The sequence below is a fragment of the Haematobia irritans genome, chromosome 3 (assembly GCF_050003625.1).
Source record: "Haematobia irritans isolate KBUSLIRL chromosome 3, ASM5000362v1, whole genome shotgun sequence".
NCBI classification, from domain to species: Eukaryota; Metazoa; Arthropoda; class Insecta; order Diptera; family Muscidae; genus Haematobia; species Haematobia irritans.
In genome coordinates, this window is record NC_134399.1 from 197,340,780 (window position 1) to 197,366,365 (window position 25,586).

The 25,586-nt window shown below is 32.8% G+C and overlaps 1 protein-coding gene across 1 annotated transcript in view; it reads left to right on the top strand.

Annotated features, from left to right (window-relative positions):
* The window catches only part of LOC142230719 (inositol polyphosphate-4-phosphatase type I A), a 33,894-nt gene that overhangs the window by 847 nt on the left and 7,461 nt on the right, over positions 1-25,586 (top strand). Inside the window, exons 2-7 of the mRNA XM_075301350.1 lie at positions 14,438-14,865; positions 18,917-19,075; positions 19,145-19,411; positions 21,068-21,387; positions 21,498-21,737; positions 25,477-25,577. Coding sequence (XP_075157465.1) covers positions 14,748-14,865; positions 18,917-19,075; positions 19,145-19,411; positions 21,068-21,387; positions 21,498-21,737; positions 25,477-25,577 — 1,205 coding nt within the window. The 5' untranslated portion in view covers positions 14,438-14,747. The remainder of the gene's footprint in view (positions 1-14,437; positions 14,866-18,916; positions 19,076-19,144; positions 19,412-21,067; positions 21,388-21,497; positions 21,738-25,476; positions 25,578-25,586) is intronic.

Below are 25,586 nucleotides of genomic sequence, written 5' to 3' on the forward strand. Positions count from 1 at the left end.
CATCTTGTCGCTCTTTCAAAAAAGTTTAAAGATGGAGAAATAATATGATTTATTACCATCAAGCAAAGTCTTAAATTATACATCAGTTGCAAGACTAACAAAAATCTATTACCTTTAACCAGCAAATGTAAATTAAAATTAGGGCTATAGATGCAGTCATAAAAACAGACTCTTAAAATTATCGGTTTCACTGAAGCTTCGCATGTAAGGATTATCACTTTACATTCTAAATTAGTGCCGCCCAACACAAATATGCCTGTCGAATATGTAAGCAGATTAATTAATGAGGGTTATATTCAAATGTTTGTTATATAGCGGACTAGTATATATTACTTTGGAATTTTTCCAAGTCATCCATATATTTTTTGAAGCCAATATCGTGAAAATCTGTATAAAAATATGAACTGTCCATGGGAAAAGCATGGTACAACTAATGCCAAATCTAAGTAGGGATGATGTATAGTGGTATATATGCGAATCAAAGTTTCATATATAATATAATAGTGTATGGATAGTACTTTTCGTTCAGAATTTTTTCGTGCGAGTGATTATTTAATTTTTCTTTACTTATTTATTTATTATTTCTTTGGGAATCCAAACCGCGCAGTCATATATATTTCCATTTATTTAAGCAACTCAAAGTCCTTAAGGGGCCCACTTCTTTGCGAATCCAACCCGCGCGGTCATATATATTTTCATTTATTTAAGCAACTCAAAGCCGTTAAGGGGCCGACTTAGTGAATTACAATGAAATACTCGAATGTATATTGCAATCTTATGCAATATATAAAGTATCAATTAATCAAAAATAACAAAAACAATATGAAAATTTAAATGGCATTCTTAAATCAAATTGTAAGACAAGTTACAAAATATAAATATTTTTTGCATTATAATATACTCGTAGGTTTGAAATTCAATGGTATTTTAAGGCCCCATAAAAATTATAAAAAAAAGTCAAATGGAAATTGTCAATTTTCAATATTGGATTTTTTTTTCGATCCATTTTTGCCAGCTTGCCAGAATATTGTTATTTTATTCCATATTCATTATTGTCCATTTCATTATTGTTTACCTTTTATTTTTGTTGGACTACCATAATGAGAAAACACCGTAATTTTTTTAGGTTCTGTTATGTTCTGACTTTTTAATAATATTTTTTTGTGTAACCATCTCTAATGGTATATACCCCTTCCTTCCATTCATAGCTTATCTTTGCCTAAAGGCAAAGATACGAGACACCTTCCTCTGGTTTGGCCACACAACCAAATTGAGGTTTTCCTTTATTGGCAACCATCATTATGCACATACATACATACATACCTATCTATACAAATGTATAAGTAAGAACAACGAAGCAGTCTTCTTTCCATCCGTTTTACTAATGACCTGTGTGTTTACATGTCCGTTCTGTGATGTCTACAAAGTCGGTAGCGCACATTGGGAGATATTTTCTATTGAACGAACAATAGAAAAAGAAAATAATTTAAAAATTATTTAATAAACTTTTGATATCTTTTCCTATTCCTTAACTTAGAATGTCTACAAATTTAGCATGGGGTCTTTTTTCGGCTCAAAGACGATCCCTATTGATTTTGAAAAAATCGGTTCAGATTTAGACATAACTGCTACATATATTTATAATAGATCTGGTCATAAATGCCGTACTTATCAACGGATCTGCTACCAATTTCGTATAATCGAATATTTGGTGAGTCCCGTAAATTTTGCATTATATCAATCAAATCGGTTCAGATTCAGATATAGCTCTCATGTATGTATAGCTTTCGCCCGATTTACACTCCTATGGCCCTAAAGGCCAATGCTTTGTTCCGATTTACCTGAAATTTTGCACAAGGGGTAGAATTAACATTACAAACATGCACACTGAATTTGGTTGAAATCGGTTCAGTTTAAGATATAGCTCCCATATATAGCTTTCTCCCGATTTACACTGCTATGGCCCCATATGCCAAAGGGTAACTCCGAGTTACGTGAAATTTTGCACAGGGAGTAGAACCGGCATTATAAAAATGCATACCGAATTTGGTTGACATCGGTTCAGATTTAGTTATAGCTTCCATATACATCTCTCGTCCGATTTACAGTCATACGACCACCGTAGATCAAAATTTCTTAAAATTATGCATTTGCGATTTTCTTAAAATTATGCATATCAAATTAATATGGGTATCAAATTGGTTGAAATCGGTTCAGATTTAGATATAGCTCCCATATATAGTTTCGCCCGATTTACACTACTATGGCCCCAGAGCCAAAGTTTTACTCCGAGTTACGTAAAATTTTGCACAGGGAGTAGAACCAGCATTATAAAAATGCATACCGAATTTGGTTGACATTGGTTCAGGTTTAGTTATAGCTTCCATATACATCTCTCGTCCGATTTACAAACATACGACCACCGTAGATCAAAATTTCACTCCGATTTTCTTAAAATTATGCACAGGTAATGCAATTAACATTTTTACTATGCATGCCAAATTTATTTAAAATTGGTTTATATTTAGATATAGCTGCATTATATATCTTTCGTCCGATATATGCTCCCAGAGGTCAAAATTTGCACAGAGAGTACGACTAACACTCTTGCTACACATGCCAAATTTGGTCAAAGTCGGTCAGTTTTAGATATAACTACCGTATATATCTTTCGCCCGATTTATATGGGTGTTATATGGCCACGGAGGCCAAAATTTCATTTCGAAAATTTTGAAGTGTTGCACTGAGAGTTCAATTAAAATTTTAACAATATGTGCCAATTCTTTTTATCAAAATGGACTCAATGATTATGGACCACTTTTCAACCGAATCGGATGAATTTTGCTCTTCCAAGGGGCTCCGGAGGTCAAATCTTGGGATCGGTTTATATGGGGGCTATATATAATTATGGACCGATTTCGACCAATTTTGGCATGGGTGTTTAAGGCCATATATTAACACCACATACCCAATTTCAACCGAATTGGTTGAATTTTGCTCTTCCACGAGGCTCCTGAGGTCAAATCTGGGGATCGGTTTATATGGGGGCTATGTATAATTATGGACCGATGTGGACCAATTTTTGCACGGTTGTTGGAGACCATATACAAACACCATGTACCAAATTTCAGCCGGATCGGAAGAAATTTGCTTCTCTTATAGGCTCGGCAAGCCAAATCGGGGGATCGGTTTATATGGGGGCTATATATAATTATTGACCGATGTGGACCAATTTTTGCATGGTTGTTAGAGACCATATACCAACATCATGTACCAACTTTCAGCCGGATCGGATGAAATTTACTTCTCTTAGAGGATCGGCAAGCCAAATTTGGGGTCCGTTGATGTGGGGGCTATACGTAAAAGTGGACCGATATGGCCCATTTGCAATACCATCCGACCTACATCAATAACAACTACTTGTCCCAAGTTTCAAGTCGATAGCTTGTTTCGTTCGGAAGTTAGCGTGATTTCAACAGACGGACGGACATTCTCAGATCGACTCAGAATTTCACCACGACCCAGAATATATATACTTTATGGGGTCTTAGAGCAATATTTCGATGTGTTACAAATGGAATGACAAAGTTAATATACTCCCATCCTATGGTGGAGGGTATAAAAATGTTGTCCAAATCGGTTCATATTTGAATGTTTGTATATGGGAGTACATAAATATCACCTAATAAAATTGAAGTCGTTAAGATGGTATGAAGCATGTTGGTATACATAGTGGTGAAGGCCATAATATAGTCGGCCCCGCCCGACTTTAAACTTTCCTTACTTGTTTTATTCAAAGTGGTTTATTTGCTTACTTAATTTTTTAACATTGCATTTAAAACACTACAATTTACATCAGATGTCCTCCACTGTTCCGAATACCATTTTGTTTATCCACTTGCTCATACGAAAGAGCAGAATACGTCTTGTTCCTGTCCCATCATAATTTCTTTGTTTTCTTATATCGAGTGTCATTGTATTTGTGATTTCCAAGGAAAGAAAGGTGTAAAGCCTGTGTCACGCTGGCGGTGTAAGAATGTGGTTGTCGATATACATATTCATCTTGAGGCATCCTTCCAAATGTTACATGTAAAAGGACACACTTAGATGTTCTTTAGATGATATTTGTTTTATCATTTGGTCCATTACCTAGGTATACTATGTATATTTTTGGGGGGTTGTTTGTATCTGAATTATTAACTAAGACATTTTTTGACATTTATTATATGGGATATTTGTTCTATTTGTTTGCGGTTCGTGCGTTTTATTGTTATACGGTATTCATTACCAAACCATCGAAATATATTGGACGACAAATTTATTACAATTGCTGGTATGGGTTACCAATTTGAGATTTATAATCCCCCCTTGTTCTGGTTTACGAATTCGCAAAAAACAAAATTTTCCTCAGTTTCTTTGTTTCCGAACCACAATGATATATAATACGAAATTTTTACATACAGTTCTTATGAATAAGGAAATGAAATAGAAAAAAATTCTTGGCAAAATATGAAATGGTTCAGAATTTATTGACAGTTAAAAATTTTGTATTTTGCGAATTCGTAAACCAGAACATGGAATATTTAATTCCGCTTTACCGCTGTTTGCACGTTCTAATCTCATTAACAGTTTTAAAGGGGGGGGGTTCTTTTTTAGAAACAATAAAATTTTATATATTTTAATTTTTATATATTTCTAGGATTTCAAAAAGACTCAATACCTTAGACTATTTACTGCTCAAAAGCTATACAATAAATAATTTACTAACATAAATTCACTATGGGTTTGAGTAATCATTGATAATCTCTATTTTATTTATTTTTAGGATTTCAAAAAGACTCAAGACTTTAGATTATATGATTTTGAGTAATCATTGATATTCTGTCGAAAATCAACTTTTGGACCAATTGGGATATAATAAAAGACTTGAGTGTCATATTATTTTTTATACCCCCACATTGAATGGTGATGGGAGTATAATAAGTTTGTCATTCCGTTTCGATTTCCGACTATATAAAGTATATATATTCTTGATCAGGGAGAAATTCTAAGACAATATAAGCATGTCCGTCTGTCTGTTGTAATCACGCTACTCCCGATTTGAGGTCTTGGGCTTATAAAAACCGTAATTTTTATTTGCCTGAATTTAAAAATCTAGAGGTATTTTAGGACCATCAAAAGGTGTGTCGAAAATGATGCCTATCGGTCCATGTTTTGGTATAGCCCCCATATAGACCGATCTCCCGATTTGGCTTCTTGGGCGTCTAGAAAATTGTATTTTATATCCGATTTGCCTGAAATTGAAAATCTAGAGGTATTTTAGGACCATAAATTGGTGTGTCGAAAATGGGGTGTATCGGTCCATGTTTTGGTATAGCCCCCATATAGACCGATCTCCCGATATTACTTCTTGGGCTTCTAAAAACTGTATTTATTATCCGATTTGCTTGAAAATGGAAATCTAAAGGTTTTTTGGGATCATAAAGAGGTGTGCCGAAATAGGGGTGTATCGGCCTATGATTTGGTATAGCCCCCATATAGACTGATCTCCCGATTTTACTTCTTGGGCATTTTACTTTTTACCCAATCTGTCTAAAATTGGAATTCTAGAGGTATTTGAGGACATGTTTTGATATAGCCCCCATATAGACCTACTTCCCGAATTTATTTCTAGGGCTTCTAAAAACCGGATGACCGCAAATAGGTCAGCCGAATATGATGTGTGTTTTGGTATAGCCCCCCACATAGGCCGATATCCCGATTTAAATCCTTGGGCTTCTAGAAACCGTAGTTTTTATCCGAGTTGCCCGTAAATGTAAACATACTGGTATTTTAGACCCTCAAAAATCTGTATCGCATTTATTTTTAGCGGTCCATTTGGTAAGGCATCGATATAGACCGATTTAACTTCTTGAGGGAACACCCAAAGAAAAAATATTTTCCTCCGGAATAAAATTGTAGACAAACGAAATTCCCTTTCGTATAAAGTTGTTTCGTTTAGAGGAAATTAATCCGAATTTTTGATAAGCGATTCAATGATTGTCTTTAAAATTTGTGTCAAAAGAAAACTTTGCTTGTCTAAAATTTCAATCTTCAGAAAAGAAAACTCTTCTTTAAGTGTAACATATATCGCAGGCGAAATGATCATGAAAATTGCTTGAAACTGATTCCAGATTTTACTCCTCGTAATCATTTAAATAATGGCGGTAAAAATCTACAGATTTAAGATTTCAACTCAATGTGTTATTTTAGCATTTACACGATATGTTTATGATTTCTCTAAAACTCAAACAAAATTGTTTCTTATAAATCCAGAATTTGATCTAGTCTTCATAGGTAGAATCTTTAAAATTATTTTCGAGAAGCGTAGTGGTTGAACTGATTTGCTTGGGGGAATATTTGTCATTAAACCCCTTGAAATTCTATATATTATCACTACGAGGAAGAGTTTTCAAAGAAAACTATTATATTTGATTCATGGTGGTGGGTATTTAAGATTCGGCCCGGCTGAATTTACTTCTGTAATTTCATTAAAAATACCAATAGCTATTTAAATCCAAACACCAAAAGCTATTAGAACCATATTAACAATAATAATTATGCACCAAACACTTAAGGTCCTCCCAAATGTTTTCCCTGCGAGCATCCTTTTGAGGTCTGAGAACAAGAAAAAGTCGCTGGGGGCCAGATCTGGAGAATACTGTGGGTGGGGAAGCAATTCGAAGCCCAATTCATGAATTTTTGCCATTGTTCTCAATTACTTGTGGCACGGTGCGTTGTCTTGGTGGAACAACACTTTTTTTCTTCTTCATATGGAGCCGTTTTGTTGCGATTTCGACCTTCAAACGCTCCAATAACGCCATATAATAGTCACTGTTGATGGTTTTTGCCTTCTCAAGATAATCCAAACCACGCTTCAGAGACGGTTCACCGGCCGCTGTCCACTCAGCCGACTTTCGATTGGACTCAGGAGTGTAGTGATGGAGCCATGTTTCATCCATTGTCACATATCGACGGAAAAACTCGGATGTATTACGAGTTAACTGCTGCAAACACCGCTCAGAATCATCAACACGTTGTTGTTTTTGGTCAAATGTGAGCTCGCGCGGCACCCATTTTGCACAGAGCTTCCGCATCTCCAAATATTGATGAATGATATGACCAAAACGTTCCTTTGAGATATTTAAGGCCTCTGCTATCTCGATCAAATTCATTTTAGGTCATTCAAAATCATTTTGTGGATTTTTTTGATGTTTTCTTCGGTAACCACCTCTTTCGGGCGTCCACTGCGTTCACCGTCCTCCGTGCTCATTTCACCACGCTTGAATTTTGCATACCAATCAATTATTGTTGATTTCCTTGGGGCAGAGTCCGGAAACTCATTATCAAGCCAAGTTTTTGCTTCCACCGTATTTTTCCCCTTCAGAAAACAGTATTTTATCAAAACACGAAATTTCTTTTTTTTTTCATTTTTTTCACAATAACAAAAGTTGCTTAACAAAAGACGCTCTATCTCACAAACCAATTGTCTTACAGACGTCAAATTTTGACACGAATCATTTGAATAAAAATAATATGCATTTAATAATAGCGACGCCATCTATGTATCAGACCGGGGACTTATCAGCCAACCTGTTATTATCAAGTAACCCGCTACGACGAAGAGTTTTCAAAGAAAACTATTATATTTGATTCATGGTGGTGGGTATTTAAGATTCGGCCCGGCCGAACTTACTTCTGTATATACTTGTTAATTTCATTAAAAATACCAATAGCTATTTAAATCCAAACACCAACACCTATCAGAACCATATTAACAATAATAATTATGCACCAAACACTAAAGGTCCTCCCACGCATTTACCATATATCTTGGCAGATGTTGCAGTCGTGATGTCTTTGTATAAAATGTTGATTGTATACAGTAGAAGGTTACATTTATAAATATTTATAACATATTTGCAGCAACAAAGTACACAACTCATCAATTTTGTTATACTAGACCTTCAACATCAAGAAACAAAAAGTATCAGTCGTGGCGGAGTAGTGAAATGAAATATACGAATTTAGTCATAATGAAATTAAAGTTGGGTAAACTAATAAAAATAAATATTATAGTTGGTCAAATTTTCCATGAAGTTTATTACTATATATGTAGGGTGTCGATCAGAGGTATGACACTTTACAACAACAAAGAGAACAGCGAATAGGTAGACAAACCATCTCACTGACTTATACATACATATGCACAAATAGTTATACTCATTGTAACGGTTCCTTTCCAGTCTCCTCTCACCGCTGGTTAGAGTTTGATGAATTTGTAAAAGAAGACAAGGAGGCAGTTGTTAACAAGAGTCGATAGAGAAATCGTGTACGGTCGTTTCAACTAGTTTAGTGTTAAATGAAACATTGTAAAAATTACCAAATATTCATATCCACATCGCCATCGTAATTTAATTAATAATAAACTATGAATTATAACGTTTAAGAAAACGTCCGTCTTTTCATTGGGTAAATCTGGGTGAGATCCTACAAATTTGGGGGCTCAACCGGGATCCCACAAAAACATTTACCCCTGAAGTGACATTGAAAATTCATGGCAGTGAATAGTGGATATAAAAAAAAACTCTGTTTGTTGTTCGCCAAAACACATAAATTAATACAGTGGAAAAAATATAGTGGGAAAAATACTTTTTTACAAATACGAGATGGTGCATAAAAATAATTGAACTAGACGATATAAACATAAAAACTTGAGTTGTTTGAATATAAAAACATATTTATGGAAAATATAAGTGGTGTCTAAAACTGTGGAGTTACAAAAATTTCAATGCATAATTAAGTGATTTTGAACTGAAAAATTATGTAATAAAGACCGTGCATTTTTGAAGAACATTGTGAAAGAGGAATAAGAAAATCCGTTATGATTTCGATGATTGCAAAATTGTGGAAGAAATTTGCATAAAAGAGGACAGAAAAAATCCGCTAAGATTTCGATGTCATTCGTGTGAAGACAATCGAGAAAAAGTGCAGTGAAGCGAATTAGAGGAAAGCACAAAGCAACGAGTGCCAGAGTTGTGCAGTGGTGAGAGTAAACGGTCAAGCGAGAGATCGTTCGAGTGAGCAGAGCAGAGAAGGTGGCCAGAGCGAGCAGAGAAGGAGGAAGCGTCAAAGAAGATATTTTGTATAGAGATGAGTACAATTGTTTTGATGTATGTTCCTTTAATATTTGATTTTTCTTGTGAATAATTTATAAGTATTAAGAGAGTGAATTAGAGGAATGAATTTTGAGTATCAATGAGAGTAAATAAGTGTGAGAGGTTATTTTTAATAAAGTAAATTAAAAATAATAAATTAAAGAGATTGAAGTAAATAAAATTAAATTGAAATTCCAATTCAATTATTAGAGAATAATTTGATCGTGAAATATTCTGTTAATTAACGAGAAAATATTTTGTGAGAAGCGACCTTACACTTGAGAATGTTATTGCGCGATATTTTAGTAATGACTGTTGAGGAGCTTAGGGCTCAAGCACAGGAGTTAGGTCTTGATGCCACTGGTGCAAAAACTGATTTACAAGAACGTCTTATTCGACATTACAGTCCTCCTATAGACATGGATAGGGCCTCTGACGTTAGCGACGCAGCCTCTGAAGCCGCGGAGACAGTGGTAGGAGCAGAACAGTCTCGTTTCACTTTAAAAGATATTGAAGACTCTTTATCTAAATTTTCGGGTGAAGGAAGTCCCGATATCAAAACATGGGTTCAAGAATTCGAAGATTGTGCTCACATTTTAAAGTGGAATGACCTTCAGAAATATATTTACGCAAAACAGCTGTTGACAGGAGCAGCCAGAACCTTCGTGCGCAGTCAATCGAACGTAAGGGACTGGGGTGTTCTTAGAAAAATTTTGCAAAATGAATTTGGTGCTACTATGTCGTACATGAGTGTCCATAAATTATTGGAGAATAGAAGAAAGAGACCAGATGAGAGTTATCGCCAATATTTATACAGTTTGATGGAAATTGGCCATTCTATAAAATTAGACGAAAATAGTGTTATTGAGTACTTCGTCCAGGGAGTACCAGACTCCAGCGCCAACAAAGCCGTCTTGTATCAGGCAACCACGATAGCGGAGTTGAAAGAGAAAATCGTCGTATATGAGAAAATTAGTACTACGACAAAACCGAGTAATATCAAGGTAGCCAAACCACGATATGAAAAGAATTCGACGCAAAATATGAAATCTGAGAATTTGGTACGCTGTTACAAGTGTGGCGAAATGGGTCATATGTCGAAGGGGTGTCCGTCCAAAGATTTGAAGTGTTTCAAGTGCAAAGGGTTTGGGCATAAGTCGTACGAATGCCCATCTGCAAAAAAAGAAGAAGCACCAGGACTGAGAGCAGAAACGTACACACGTTGACAAATGAAGTAGCAGGATCTCCTAGAAGAATTTTTAAGGACGTGTTGATCTACGGGAAGAGTGTATCGGCATTGATAGATACAGGCAGTGATCTCAGCCTTTTGCGATACGATACTCTACTGAACCTGTGTGATGTTGATGTTGAGCCTGAGAAGAGAATACTTAGTGGTATAGGTGGTAGAAATATTACCACTATAGGCTTTGTTAAGACATTGGTGAAATTGGATGCAGAGAGACTGGATATAGTTTGCTATATAGTCAAGGAAAGTGATATATTGTACGATGCGGTTATAGGCAATGACGTTTTACATAAAATAGATTTGATTATTGATTCAAAAGGCGCTCGGTTTAGAGGTAAAGTAGAGGCTGTTAGTACATACGAGCGAAGTATTTTATCAGTTGATATGGAGAAAACTCAAGACACCGATTTGTCGGAAATAGCAACCAAAGAGAGTGAGGCGAACCCATCTCGAGATTTGAACGTCAATTCAATTCCCGAGCTTGGTGTTGAGTTTCGAGCTATAATTAATTCGATGTCATATGAGAAAGTTACCGATAGAGATCCAGATTTGAGTCATTTGGTACCGGAGTTGAGAAAGGAAGTTCAGAGTTCGATTTTCCATTATAAACCAGAGAGGCCTGAAAAATACCCGGTAGAAATGAAAATAGTTTTATTGGATGAAATTCCAGTGACTAGTCGTCCGAGAAGAGTGCCATATGTAGAGCAGCAACTAATTGACAGCCAAATCCAAGAATGGTTAAAGGAGGGTATTATTAGACCTAGTTGTTCGGAGTATTGCTCGCCAGTTGTTTTGGTGTCAAAAAAAGATGGGTCGAAGAGACTTTGCTGCGATTATCGGCGTTTAAATCAGAAGATTGTGCGTGATAATTTTCCAACTGCGGTGATTGACGATGTGGTACAGAGACTACAGGAAGCAAAGGTGTATACGACAATCGACTTAAAAAATGGTTTCTTCCATGTACCCGTAGCGGAAGAATCTAAGAAGTATACATCATTCGTGACCCCTAGCGGTCAGTTTGAATTTCAATTCGTGCCATTTGGGTTGACTAACTCACCTGCAGTATTTTGTCGATATATATCTACAGTGTTCCACGAGTTAATAAGGGATGGCACAATTATCGTTTACATGGATGACATAGTTATCCCTTCAGTAGATGAGACAGAGGGTGTGGAGAAATTGAAAAGAGTACTGCGAGTCGCGTCGTTAAACGGGATGCAGGTTAAGTGGAGTAAATGTCAATTTCTGCGACGCAAGATTATTTTCTTAGGATACGTTATTCAAAATTCATCCATATCACCAACAGAGGAGAAAATAAAGGCAATTAGAAATTACCCCGTGCCATCAAGTGTAAAAGGTGTTCAACGTTTTTTGGGCATGGCTTCATTTTTCCGTCGGTTCATAAAAGATTACGCATTGATAGCTAAGCCATTGACGGATCTTTTACGGAAAAATTCTGTGTTCAAAATGGGGGATAAAGAGTTGTTAGCGGTTGAACAGTTGAAAATGGCGTTATCCAGTGATTCTGTGTTGCGACTATACAACCCTAAAGCGGAAACAGAAATACATACAGACGCTAGCAAGTACGGTTATGGTGGTGTACTTTTGCAGAGAGATTCGGAGGACCAGTGTTTGCACCCTGTTGAATTCATGAGCCGCAAAACAACAACATATGAGGAAAAATATCATTCTTATGAGTTGGAGGTGTTGGCCATCATTGAAGCTCTCAAAAAGTGGCGCGTGTATGTCTTAGGAGTCAAAATAAAAATTGTGACAGATTGTAATGCTGTGGCAATGACTATGAAAAAAGAAGATGTACCAGCTCGCATTTCAAGATGGGCGATGTTTTTACAAGAGTTCGAATATACTATTGAACATCGTGCTGGGACCAAAATGAGGCATGTCGATGCACTGAGCCGATTTGCTTGTTTGATGATAAATGATACACTACAACATCGTATCCAAAAAGCCCAAGAGTGTGATGATTGGGTTAGAGCCGTGAGGAAAATTTTAGAGAAAAGCGATTATGAAGATTATTTTATGGAATATGGAGTACTTTACAAGGATGTGGCGAAGCAGCTGATTGTAATTCCAGAGAGTATGGAAAAGGAGATTATTGAAATAGCTCATCGCCAGGGCCATTTTTCTGTAAAGAAGACGATGGATGTCGTAGAAAAGGAGTTTTATATTCCGAAGCTGGAACAAAAAGCGAGTTCTGTTGTGAAAAATTGTATCGAGTGCATCATCACCGATGCTAAATTGGGCAAGAAAGAGGGGTTGCTGCAGCCGATCGGTAAATCGGACAAACCGCTGGTGACGTATCACATCGACCATGTTGGACCATTAGAGACGACGAAGAAGAGATACAATCACATATTGGTTGTAGTTGACGCATTTTCCAAATTTGTGTGGCTTTATCCAACAAAAAGTACGGGAAGCAACGAAGTGGTAGAGAGGCTACAAAAACAATCTTTTATTTTTGGAAATCCGCAGAGAATTATTTCTGATAGGGGTAGTGCTTTTACATCTAACCAGTTTAGAGAGTACTGTGAACAAGAAAATATCCAACATCTACTTATTGCGACAGGAGTTCCAAGAGGTAACGGTCAAGTGGAGCGCATGAACAGAATAATTGTGCCCATGTTAGCCAAAATGTGTGCAGAGAAACCTGATTTATGGTATCGTTATGTGGAACGTGTACAACAAATTGTTAATAATACCCCATCACGAAGCACTGGAAACACCCCATTCAAGATTTTAACTGGAGTCAACATGAGAACGAAGAACGATCTTGAGATTCAGAGAATGCTGGAAGAATTATCCTTGGAAGAATTGCAACAAGAACGAGATGAAATTCGGAATGAAGCTAGACGGAAGATTTTAGAAATTCAAGCCGAGAATAAAATGGGATTTGATAAGAATCGTATTCCTGGTCGTGAATATAAAGTTGGAGACCTGGTAGCCATTAAGCGAACCCAGTATGGAACAGGTATGAAATTGCGACCGAAATTCCTCGGTCCATATAAGATCACATCAAAGTTGAACCATGATAGATATGAAGTCGAGAAGGTCGGAGAAGGTGAAGGTACGAGACGATGCCATACCGTATTAGAATATATGAAGCCATGGTGTTCGGCTTCGGGGGCGAAGCAACGTCAGGAGGGCCGAATGTAGGGTGTCGATCAGAGGTATGACACTTTACAACAACAAAGAGAACAGCGAATAGGTAGACAAACCATCTCACTGACTTATACATACATATGCACAAATAGTTATACTCATTGTAACGGTTCCTTTCCAGTCTCCTCTCACCGCTGGTTAGAGTTTGATGAATTTGTAAAAGAAGACAAGGAGGCAGTTGTTAACAAGAGTCGATAGAGAAATCGTGTACGGTCGTTTCAACTAGTTTAGTGTTAAATGAAACATTGTAAAAATTACCAAATATTCATATCCACATCGCCATCGTAATTTAATTAATAATAAACTATGAATTATAACGTTTAAGAAAACGTCCGTCTTTTCATTGGGTAAATCTGGGTGAGATCCTACATATATATTTTACTATTGTTACTGTTCCGAGTTTTTGAAATATAGGATTTTAAGTAATTCGGAAAACTGCAAAATTTCTGAAAATTTAAATTTTGAAATTGCAAATTTTACAGCGGGAACATTATATTCATCTTTCGCACAATTTAATATATAGTTTTAGCCTTTCGATATATCAACGAATAATAAAAATGTCTGACTCACTATGTCTCAATTCTGTTGATTTGAGACCCATGTAAATATTTTTGTGGCCTTCATTTTGTCCCTTCAACAATAAAATTCCCTTTCTTCGCACAACACACAACGATTTCCTTCCTCTATTGGTTCTTTAAAATCTTATATATAATATTCATATACAATTTTTAATTTTGTTATTTTTATAAATGTAGATTATTTTCAACTTTTAAACCACAAATATGAAATAATCTTTACTTTTATATTATTTCAGATATTTATTGTACGCCGGCCGTAAATAACCTTCACCAAAGCGCTTTTTAAATTGTTTAAGTGCAGCAGTTGACTTGTAATCATTTAAGACGTTATCAATCCTATTGTAGTGACGTGTTCGGGTGTTTTTTTTTTAATTCTCCTATAACGAGAATCTTGAGCATTTTTTTCTGTTGCATATACATGTCATTCATTCAAATGGTTTAAGATTACATGTTCTCGCCATATGTGGACTTTTTTAAAACATTCCAGTACACGGAGAGCAACAGTGGCAATATCATCATCGTCACCATTGTGGGGAACACAAAAATATGCGTTTCAATAAGGCCGAATTATCGACATTGGCCTCAAATCCTAAAACAAAATTTGAAAAAGAGGGACTTTTAATTATAACTGAACGTCAAGAGGGATTCTTTCGTAAAACTGATGGTAAATATGATTACATACTTACTTCTATATTTCTTGTTTTTTTTTTTTAAGGGCAATACTAATAATATTAGGATTTAAAAATATACGAGGGTTGCCTTTTATATTTCGGGGTTGGGCAACCCAAGTGTTGAAACTGACATGTTGGAGGTTATATGTACTCAGAACATTTTGACATATGGGCGCTATTTTTTACAACTATCGACGTGGATAACTCAACAACTGTGCAATTTAATTGAATTTAAAAAAAATATTTAATTAAAAAACTTAATTGGTTTAACTATAATTTTTAATTGCAACGAAAATCAATCACAACAATTAATTGTAACTATTATTTTTTTAATTGATACTACGCAGAAAAAAAAATTCACAAAAAATTTTCCAATTAAAGGTGGTGGGTATTAAGTTCGGATTTAGCCGCTAAAGTGAAAACTAAATTAATAAGAAAGGCATAAAATTATAGATGTTTGTCCAAATTTTATTATGACTTAATGAGGAATTGCCTAAAGCAAATTTGTATAAAGTTTGTATTCCTTAAAATGGTTTATTAAAGAAAAGTAATCCTAAAAAAATGGCTAAACTCGAACTTAATACCCACCTTAAAGTCTTAATTGAGATTAAAAAAAAAATTCAATTAAAAATTTAATTTATTCAACAAATTTTTAATTAGAATAAAAATCAATCACAAAAATTAATAGTATCAATAATTTTTTTAATTAGATCAATTAATTTTTTAATTGGCTTTCAATTAATTTTTAATTGATACTATCATTTCTGCGATTGAAGACATTTCAATTAAAAAATTAATTGAATCAGAAAAAAATTTGTGTGTATCATTTCTGTGATAGAAGACATTTCAATTAAAAATTAATTGTATCAATTAAGTTCGTGATTGAAGACAAAAAAATTTCTCTATAGATGGCAATATGAATTGATCCTGGTCGTGGTTCACTCCAAGACGAATTTCACGTTGTTATTCCGGAAAAAATTGATGCTGTGCGCCAACTGATACTGTAAGATTGTCATGTGACCTTTCGTGACATTGAGACAACTTTAGCCCTTAGTGGGACCAGCATACATTTAATATTAAATGAACATTTGACCGTCAAATAAAAATTTGTTCGCGTTAGATCCCTCACAGTTTTTCAATCGTTTAAAATTAGGCTCGTGTCGATTGATCGAAAGAAATGCCCCAAAAGTACGATCGCAGTGCTTCGAAACAGGGTTGGTCCAAAAAATTATTACAATTTAAATTTGGTCCGATGGTCGGACTAAATGGAATTTGGTTGATTTTGGTCCATTTTCGTCACATCGGTAATTTTTCAAAATTTTCTGTAGAAATAAAATGTTGACAATAATTTCTATAGAAATAAAATTTAACAAAATGTTCTATAGAAATAACATTTTGCCAAAATTTTGTACAGAAATAAACTTAAAAAAATTGTATAGATACAAAATTATGGAAAAATGTTATATAGAAACCAAATTTTGCGATAACTTTATATAGAAAACAAACAAAATTTTCTATAGAAATAAAATTTTGGCTAAATTTTCTAAAGAAATATAATTTTGGCAAAATTTTCTATAGAAATGGATTTTTGAAAAATTTCCTGATGAAATTAATTTTTGACAAAATTTTCTATAGAAATAAAATTTGGACAAAATTTTCTATAGAAATAAAATTTGGACAAAATTTTCAAAGAAATAAAATTTGGATACAATTTTCTATAGAAATAAAATTTTGCCAAATTTTCTGTAGAAATAAAATTTTAATAAAATTTTCTATAGAAATAAAATTTTGGCAACATTTTCTATAGAAATGGATTTTTGAAAAATTTCCTGAAGAAATTTTGCCAAAATTTTCTATAGAAATAAAATTTTGACAAAATCGTCTATAGAAATAAAATTTTGACAAAATTTTCTATACAAATAAAATTTGGATAAAATTTCTTTAGAAATAAAATTTGGACAACATTTTCTATAGAAATAAATGGAATTTGGTTGATTTTGGTCCATTTTCTTTAAATCGGTAATTTTTAAAAAATTTTAAAATTTTGACAAAATTTTCTGTAGAAACAAAATGTTAACAAAAATTTCTATATAAATAAAATTTTAACAAAATTTTCTGTAGAAATAAAATTTTGTACAGAAATAAACTTAAAAAAACTTTGTATAGATACAAAATTATGCAAAAATGTTATATAGAAACCAAATTTTGCGATAACTTTATATAGAAACAAACAAAATTTTCTATAGAAATTTTTTTCTATAGAAATGGAGTTTTGAAAAATTTCCTGAAGAAATTAAATTTTGACAAAATTGTCTATAGAAATAAAATTTTGACAAAATTTTCAATAGAAATAAAATTTTCTTTAGAAATAAAATTTGGATAAAATTTTCTTTAGAAAAACAATTTGGACAAAATTTTCTATAGAAATAAAATTTTGACAAAATTTTCTGTAGAAATAAAATTTTAATAAAATTTTCTATAGAAATAAAAATTTTAACAAAATTTTCTATAGAAAAAAATTTTGACAAAATTTTCTATAGAAATAAAAATGTTAATAGAAATAAAATTTTGCTATCGAAGTAAAATTTTGGAAAAATTTTAGCTTTTAAATTATATTAATTTAATTTGGAAAAATGGTCCGCTGGTACGAATTTTGGTTCAATTTTGGAAAAATGTTGGTCCAAAATAAAAATTCATTGTGGCAACGCTGCTTCGAAACACGTCTTTGAAATTGTGACACGTGATAAATCGTAAATTTACGCGTATGCGCACGAAGCAGTTGCACGAAATGATCGCCTGTTTTTTTTATCGGAAAAAAAACTGGACATGTCGCAATCGTACCACTAGAAAAACGCAGAACAGTCAGTTCACATTGTTTGGCAGTTGTCTTCAAAGAAATCAGGAAACCCAAACGCCCAAAACGGATCACTCTTCACCACGACAATGCGAACTCTCAAACATCGGTTCAAACAAAAGCATTTTTGAGTACTCAAAATATCGATTTAATGGGTCATCGGACTTCACAGTGGTACACAAGCATTTGTTAGGCAGTTGTCTTCCAAGAAATCAGGAAATCCAAACGCCCAAAACGGATCACACTTCACCACGAGAATGCGAACTCTCAAACATCGGCTTAAAAGCATTTTTGAGTACTCAAAACATCGATTTGATGGGTCATCCGACTTATAGTCCTGACTAAACTCCGATTTTTTCTTTTTTGCCCGTACGAAAACAACAAAAGGAAAGATCAACCTTTTTTCGACACCGGTTTTTTCGAATCGGTTGATGGTTCAGAATGCATTTTTGGAGATACCTCTATCAGTGTGGCAAAAGTGTTTCGGGAATTGGGAATTGTATAGATTTTAATGGGGAACATTTTGAAAAACAATAAAGCGATTTTCGATTATTAATATTTATTAATTAAAAGACAACCCTCGTAATAAAATGTTCATGTGATTTTTTTATGTTCTTTAGAACAAAGCGATGTGACAAAATTAAATAACAAAATATTTTAAAGTCCAGGATGTTAGTAAAATCTAGACCAAGGCGATGTTTATTCGAAGATTTACTCATATCTGATATAAAATTACAAATTAGATTAAATTCAAACAATTGACATAACACTCGAATACTTGCACCTGATATAAACATTAAAATTCTATTTAATAATATACTATGTATTAAATTTATTTATCCATGTCACCGGCTCCGGGAATATAAAAATACTTTTGCATAAAACTTCTAAAATTCAATAGGTAAAACATATTGAAAATTATAAACACTCTTCTCTGCAAAGCTTAGCAACTAAAAATTTCTCACTTCTTGCAAGTACAAAAGCAATCCTCTGGTATTTTCCCAACTGCTCACTTTTTTGTAGTTTTAAAATAATTCTATAGACTAACATATTTCAATGCGGAAAAAATCAAAAATTCAAATGGCTTTAGAAACTAAAAAACCTTGTAGAATGTCACCAATTTTAAATTGCATATTTTTAATAGATTTAAATTTATTTGATCAATAAATATATTTATTCTCATTTTACAGTTAACTATCCTCGCTGGTGTAAATTACGAGGTAATCTTTTATTCTATTTGAAAGATCACGATCCATATTCGTCACCTGTAGGAGTTTTGGTGTTGGAAAATTGTCGACCTTTAATACGAAATGAACAAAGAGAATTCGATGGTTTTGTTTTCATATTAGGTATGTGTATCCCAAGCTCATAAATTTTTATTTAATTATCCTTACGTCTGTTTTTTGTGTTTATGTCAGAATTTGAAGGCAGTTTACCCCAACGAATATCTACACGCACAGCCCAAGAACGTTTGGATTGGGTTAAAAGCATACAATTGGCTTCATATTCTTACTTAAATCGTCAAATTCAATATTTGGAAGAACAAATTGCTTTAGCCATGGGTAATCGCATTGAAAAAGGTTTACCCCTGTGTCCAACAGCTAACGATGCTACACTAATGACGGGTTTATTGGATTTAAATGTTGCAACGACTACTAAGGCTGCTGCTACAAAAGTCGAAGAAGGTGATCTTATACAATTTTAGTTGGTGTTTTGTTTTGTTTTTATGATTATTTTTATGTACGAATTTTAATGGAAGAGGGTATTTTGGTGTTGGAGATTATTATTTGAAGAATCTAGAGTTTTTATGCAAATTTCGATTTGGTATTTTTCCATCCATATTTTTCTTTCACATATTATTATTTTAATTTATGTACATTTTGTCAACAAATATGTACAAATTCTCCGAATTTTAATTTTACATTATTTATTAAAATTTATTTTCGAATTTCTTAAAAGAGAAGATAGAGATTATAGGAGTGCAATGACCAGCCAGTTAACAGAAAATAAAATGCAAATATCCTCTCTCCGGTTAATTATAACTGAAACATTTTCAGCAGTTAAGCTCCTAACTGCAATATGGAATATATAGGCAAGATGACAGATATGTCCATAGCACGATTTAAAAGTGCGTTAACGAACGGGACACTAACGGAGCTTCATGAAAATGGGGGTTAGAGATTTTAGTTTGATTAAAAAAAATATTGTTTCAATTCAATTTTTAATTAAAAATTTAAATAAACTCAATCATTTGTTTAACTGATTTACGGCCATTTTCATGTAGCTCCGTTAGGCTTTAACTGTCAGTTAACGGAAAGTAAATTGCAAATATCTTTTCTCCAGTTAACTTTAACTGAAAAATTTCCAGCAGCTCCTAACTGGCATATAGAATGCATAGACAAGATGACAGATATATCCATAGATAGGTTTAAAAAATTAGTTTGATTGGATCAATTAATTTTTTAATTGAAAACTTTTTCAACTTCAATCAACTTTTTAATTGAAAATATTTTGGTGATATTTTTTTTTTTCTGTGTAGACCACATTTTTTTTCCTCATGGATTGATAAGACATAGAAATTTTAAAAATTATAAAGATTCTAGCATTTTCTCAAAAGTTTGGTTTAGCATAATTTTTTCTAATAAAAATTCGTAAAAAATTCCTAATAAAAATTTGTAATAGGGTCTTACGTTTTATTTTTTAGTATTGCTCAACGTCTCTATTATTTTTGCGATAATCGCAAATACAAAAAAAAATATTTCGATTTCTTCCATTTAATATTAATTAAAATTTTTTTTTCATTACATATTAAAAATATCTGCACCATAACACTCATAATAATCTCTAACACAAAAATACATATGCCATGCAATTTTTTCTTTCGAAAATGTTTTGTACAAAATAACTTAAGTTATATATAAAGGAAGAAGATAGGTTTGGTTGTTTTATGTACAATGTAAGTTAAGTACTATAATTTTATTATTTTTATTTCCACCGATTTTGAAATGTTTAACATACCATAATTAATCATTTATAAAATGGCTATAAGCTAAGATTAAATATATGAAATCTATAAAAATGGAAATATGAAAAAAGTCTGAATTGTTTTAGGAGATTATATTATATTTTTTTATTGTTATTTTTCTTCTTAATTTTGTAAAATTTTCCCACTCCCCCACAAAAGAATTTGATTGCTAATAAAAATTATTCATTGTTTTGTAATTTAACAAAAAACACAAATGTATTTTTCATTAACCCCACTCTGTACATAAAAAGGTAAATTTTTTAATTAAAAATTAATACAAATATTTCTTATTTTTTCGATTTTATTTTTTCCATAGATCTCTCTGAGATACCATTGTGTGAATCGGCTCTATCCTGTGATAATTTACCATGTTCGGATAATGGCCGATTACCCTGTCCTCGTGTAGTATGTGGAATTTTAATGGCCGGTGAAGATATTATCTGGCATGATTATGCTCGTACAGAGATTATTGAAAATACCACAAATCCACAATTTGTATGCACATTGATTTTTAGGCAGAGTGATGGTTTTACCGCTGATACTCCATTGAGATTTACAGTTTATGATGTACGAGAAAAGGTTTCACAGACATCGGTACCTTTGGGATATGCAGAAGTTGTATTGGGAGCTATACAGGTATATAGTTTATATAGGTCTTTGATTTAATTTCGAGATTTATTTTTTTAATATTCTCTTTGACTTTATGAATATTGACCCACGTCTTTTGTTTTTATTCATTGTAATAGGATGCCACCCGTTTTCGTCTACCCTTGCGTTCAGTTCATGGCGATTGTGGTTTCATTAATATTGCTTCTTGGGCACCCGATACGGATAAACAATTGCAGCCACCCCCACGTTCAACCACACAGGTGTTTGAGCAACAAACTAAAGGACATCGTCGCACACAATCCTTGCCACCAAAATTAGGGGTAAAATTGTTTGTACCATTTCAAGGCAGCATACAAAGGGTATTTGCAAATCCAAGGGTAAGTGTTTTTTGTGGCATTTAAGTATGCTTTCTTTTATTGGCTTTTTAAGATATCTGGCTTTTTTTTTGAAAATTGAAACATATTGCAGCAACACTTCACAGTGTAACGCGAACAGCAAACACAGTTTGGACTAAGCTTCAAAAGGAGGGTAACACATTAAATTTTAATAGTCTACGTAGCACTTGGCACTGTAACGGCAGGTTTTCCTCCGTAGGCTAAAGCATACTCGCGGGGCCGGGGATATCACAGGAAATTTGTTTCTTCGAGTGACAGAAAAGACATAGTAGGTTTGGGTATTTGAGGTGCATGTTCATTAAAAGTCTCAATTAAGTGAACTATTCTCAAACTTATCTAGAGACAAGGATGATGGTCCAGGCAGTCTTGCCAGCGGTTGGGGATTTTCCCACAAATTGGGGATATTTTTTTCGTGGATGGGGACGAACATTTTGAGTTGAGAACTTGGGGATTTGGTTGGAAATTTCCATAAATTTGGGGATATGTGTGGGGGTATTTTCGAAATCCGTTCAGTATAATAGATCAGGTTTGCGCAATAATGGTTTTCATGAAATTCTGTTTATTTCTACATTATTAAAAATGCAAAAGGATGCTAATGAAGCATTTGGACTACACACAATTTTTTTTTAATTCAATCACGAAATTAATTGATCCAATTAATTTTTTAATTGAAATGTCTTCAATCACGAAAATGATGGTATCAATCACAGTTTTAATTGGGCACAACAAAATATTTGATTAAAGAATTAATTGATTTTATTTGAAAATTTCAATTAATTTCTTATTATTTTTATAATTTTGCAATTAAAAATTTAATTGATGTTGATTGCAAAACTCTTGAATTAAAAACGTGACTATTTCCAGTTACATTCTTATCTGAATTTGTGTTTTTAGTTGGATTAAAAATTGATTGTTTGAAATAAATTTTTATTTAAAAATAAAAAAAAATCCATTACTTTTTTAAGTGTCTTAGTCTTTGATTAAAAAGTTAATTGCATCAATTAATTTTTTAATTAAAAATGTAAAAATTTTCAATCATTGACTTAATTAATTTAATGCTTCTATCTTGATTAAAAAGTTAATTGTATCAATATTTATTAATTTAAATAAATTTATTAATTGAAAAATTTTTCAACTTCAATCAACTTTTTAATTGGAAATATTTGGTGATATTTTTGGAAGCCGGCAAGGCTTGATCTTTAACAACGTGTGGTAACCACGGTTATCACACGTGCCAAAAAAAATCTACCAAAATTTCAAGAAAATTTTACTACAAATCTACCAACCTATAGAAAATTTTGTCCAAATTTTATTTCTATAGAAATTTTTTTCCAAATTTTATTTTTATAGAAAATTTTGTCAAAATTTTATTTCTATAGAAAATTTTATCAAAATTTTATTACTATAGAAAATTTTGTCAAAATTTTAATTCTATAGAAAATTTAGACATTTTATTTTTATAGAAAATTTTGTCAAAATTTTATTTCTATAGAAAATTTTGTCCAAATTTTATTTTTATAGAAAATTTTGTCAAAATTTTATTTCTATAGAAAATTTTATCAAAATTTTATTACTATGGAAAATTTTGTCAAAATTTTATCTCCATAGAAATTTTTGTCAAAATTTTATTTCCATAGAAAATTTTGTCAAAGTTTTATTTCCATAGAAAATTTTGTCAAATTTTTATTTCCATAGAAAATTTTGTCAAAATTTTATTTCCATAAAAAATTTGTCAAAATTTTATTTCCATAGAAAATGTTGTCAACATTTTATTTCTATAGAAATTGTTCTCAAACAATGTTTTTTATAGAAACTTTTTCCAAAATTTTATTTGTATATAAACTCTTTCCTAGAGATTTGATTTACCAACAACCGTGGTGGTAATACAAATTTATTTTACGTAATATATGTTTTAAGTCTGAAAACGTCGAGATACGGAACGTTTTCAGACGAAAGAAGAAAATAAAAAGGTATATAAAAAATACAAAAAAAATATTGTAGCTAAATATCATATTTGTTAATTAATTTATCTAATAGTATATATAATAATTTACTCAATAATCCCTGCATACACGTTTCTAAACTTCGCGGGGTTGAATTAATTTTTGTTGAATCTTATTTTGGTTGAATAAAAAAAAAAAGACGACAAATTTTATTTAAATTTAACGAAAAATATTGTAGGGGAAACTGTAGCGAAAATTTTTTTGGGTATATAAGGGAAATTAAGGAACTTTTTTTGTCCTTGTACGGGTAAACCGAAAATTTTCCCTGCCAACACTGCTCGAAGCAGTGTTCATCACTGATTTGGACAATATATCCCATAAATATAGAAATGTGAAGATGGTTCACCTTCGTATTTATCTACAACCCAATTTTATTACTTGAGTATTTAGAAATAAATATTTAATTACCGATATTCTACCGCAGAGCCTATTTCTTTATTCTTTTTTTCATAAAAATTTGTTAAAATTTTATTGGGGATTTTTGTGAGAATTTTTGAGATAAATTGGGTATTTTTGGGAACGAAAGCGTCCTAATTTGGGGAGAAGAGCAAAAAAAAAATACTGGCAACATTGGGTCCAGTTATGCAAACACAGTGCACATCTTTCCTATAGGGTTCGGGGCTATTTAGGACGCTATATACGAGAACGCCAACAGGCAATCGGGACCACGGAGATGCGGACGACAGGCTGGGGGAAATCTGTCGGTCAGAAGTCGTGTCAGCGTCTCTGGGTCAGGGCGATGTGCAACAAGCGGACCACATAGGCAATGTTGCCCATCTGTGTGTTACTCCCGGTCAATGGTGGCGGTTGGGCACACTGAATGCTATTCACTGTCACGTTACGGTTTTGGCTAGACGATAGTGGTTCCTACGACGCATTGGTCAGTGGCTTGTCTCGATTATAGGGACAATAGTGGTTGGCGTGGACGCATTGTTTCCAATTAACGTCGAGTCTTGATTATGGGGACCATAGTGGCTGATGTGGACGCACTGTTTCAAATTAATATCGCGTCTGGATTTTGGGACAACTGTTGCTAGATTAGTTAACTTGTTGATCGATGCAATGTCCATACACAGAAAAAAAATATTTTTTGTCTTCAATCACGAAATTAATTGAATTAATTTTTAATTGAAATTTCTTCAATCACAAAAATGATAGTGACAATCAATTGAAAGTCAATTGAAAGATTAATTGATACTATAATTGTTTTGTGATTAATTTTTTTTCAATTAAAAAAATTTGTTGAACCAATTAAATTTTTAGTAGAATATTAAAAAAAAAAATTTTTGTCTTCAATCACGAATTTAATTGAATTAATTTTTAATTGAAATGTATTCAATCACAAAAATGATAGTGACAATCACCAAAGTCAATTGAAGGATTAATTGATACTATAATTGTTTTGTGATTAATTTTTGTTTCAATTAAAAAAATTTGTTGAATCAATTAAATTGTTAGTAGAATATTTTTTAAAATGGAATTACAATTTTAATTGGATAATTTTTGGTGATATTTTTTCTGTGTAGGTATGGTTGTTCGCCTGTGGGTTTTGTTGATCACAGTTAATTCGTATACTTTTGGTTGGTTCTGGAGCTTCAACAATACACCTACACTGTCACCTACAGTAAAGGGGTCTTATCTTCGTTAACATAGCCTATTCGTCCTCTGTTATAATACGTATCGCTTATTGGTTTGTGTTCCCCTAATAATATTTTCAGATCCACACCTATCGCCTGAATTCTAGCATAGGAGCTGATATCAGCGTTCATGAGACAATGATGGAATCCAAATTATGTTTTAATATACCACAACAATTATTGTAAGATGA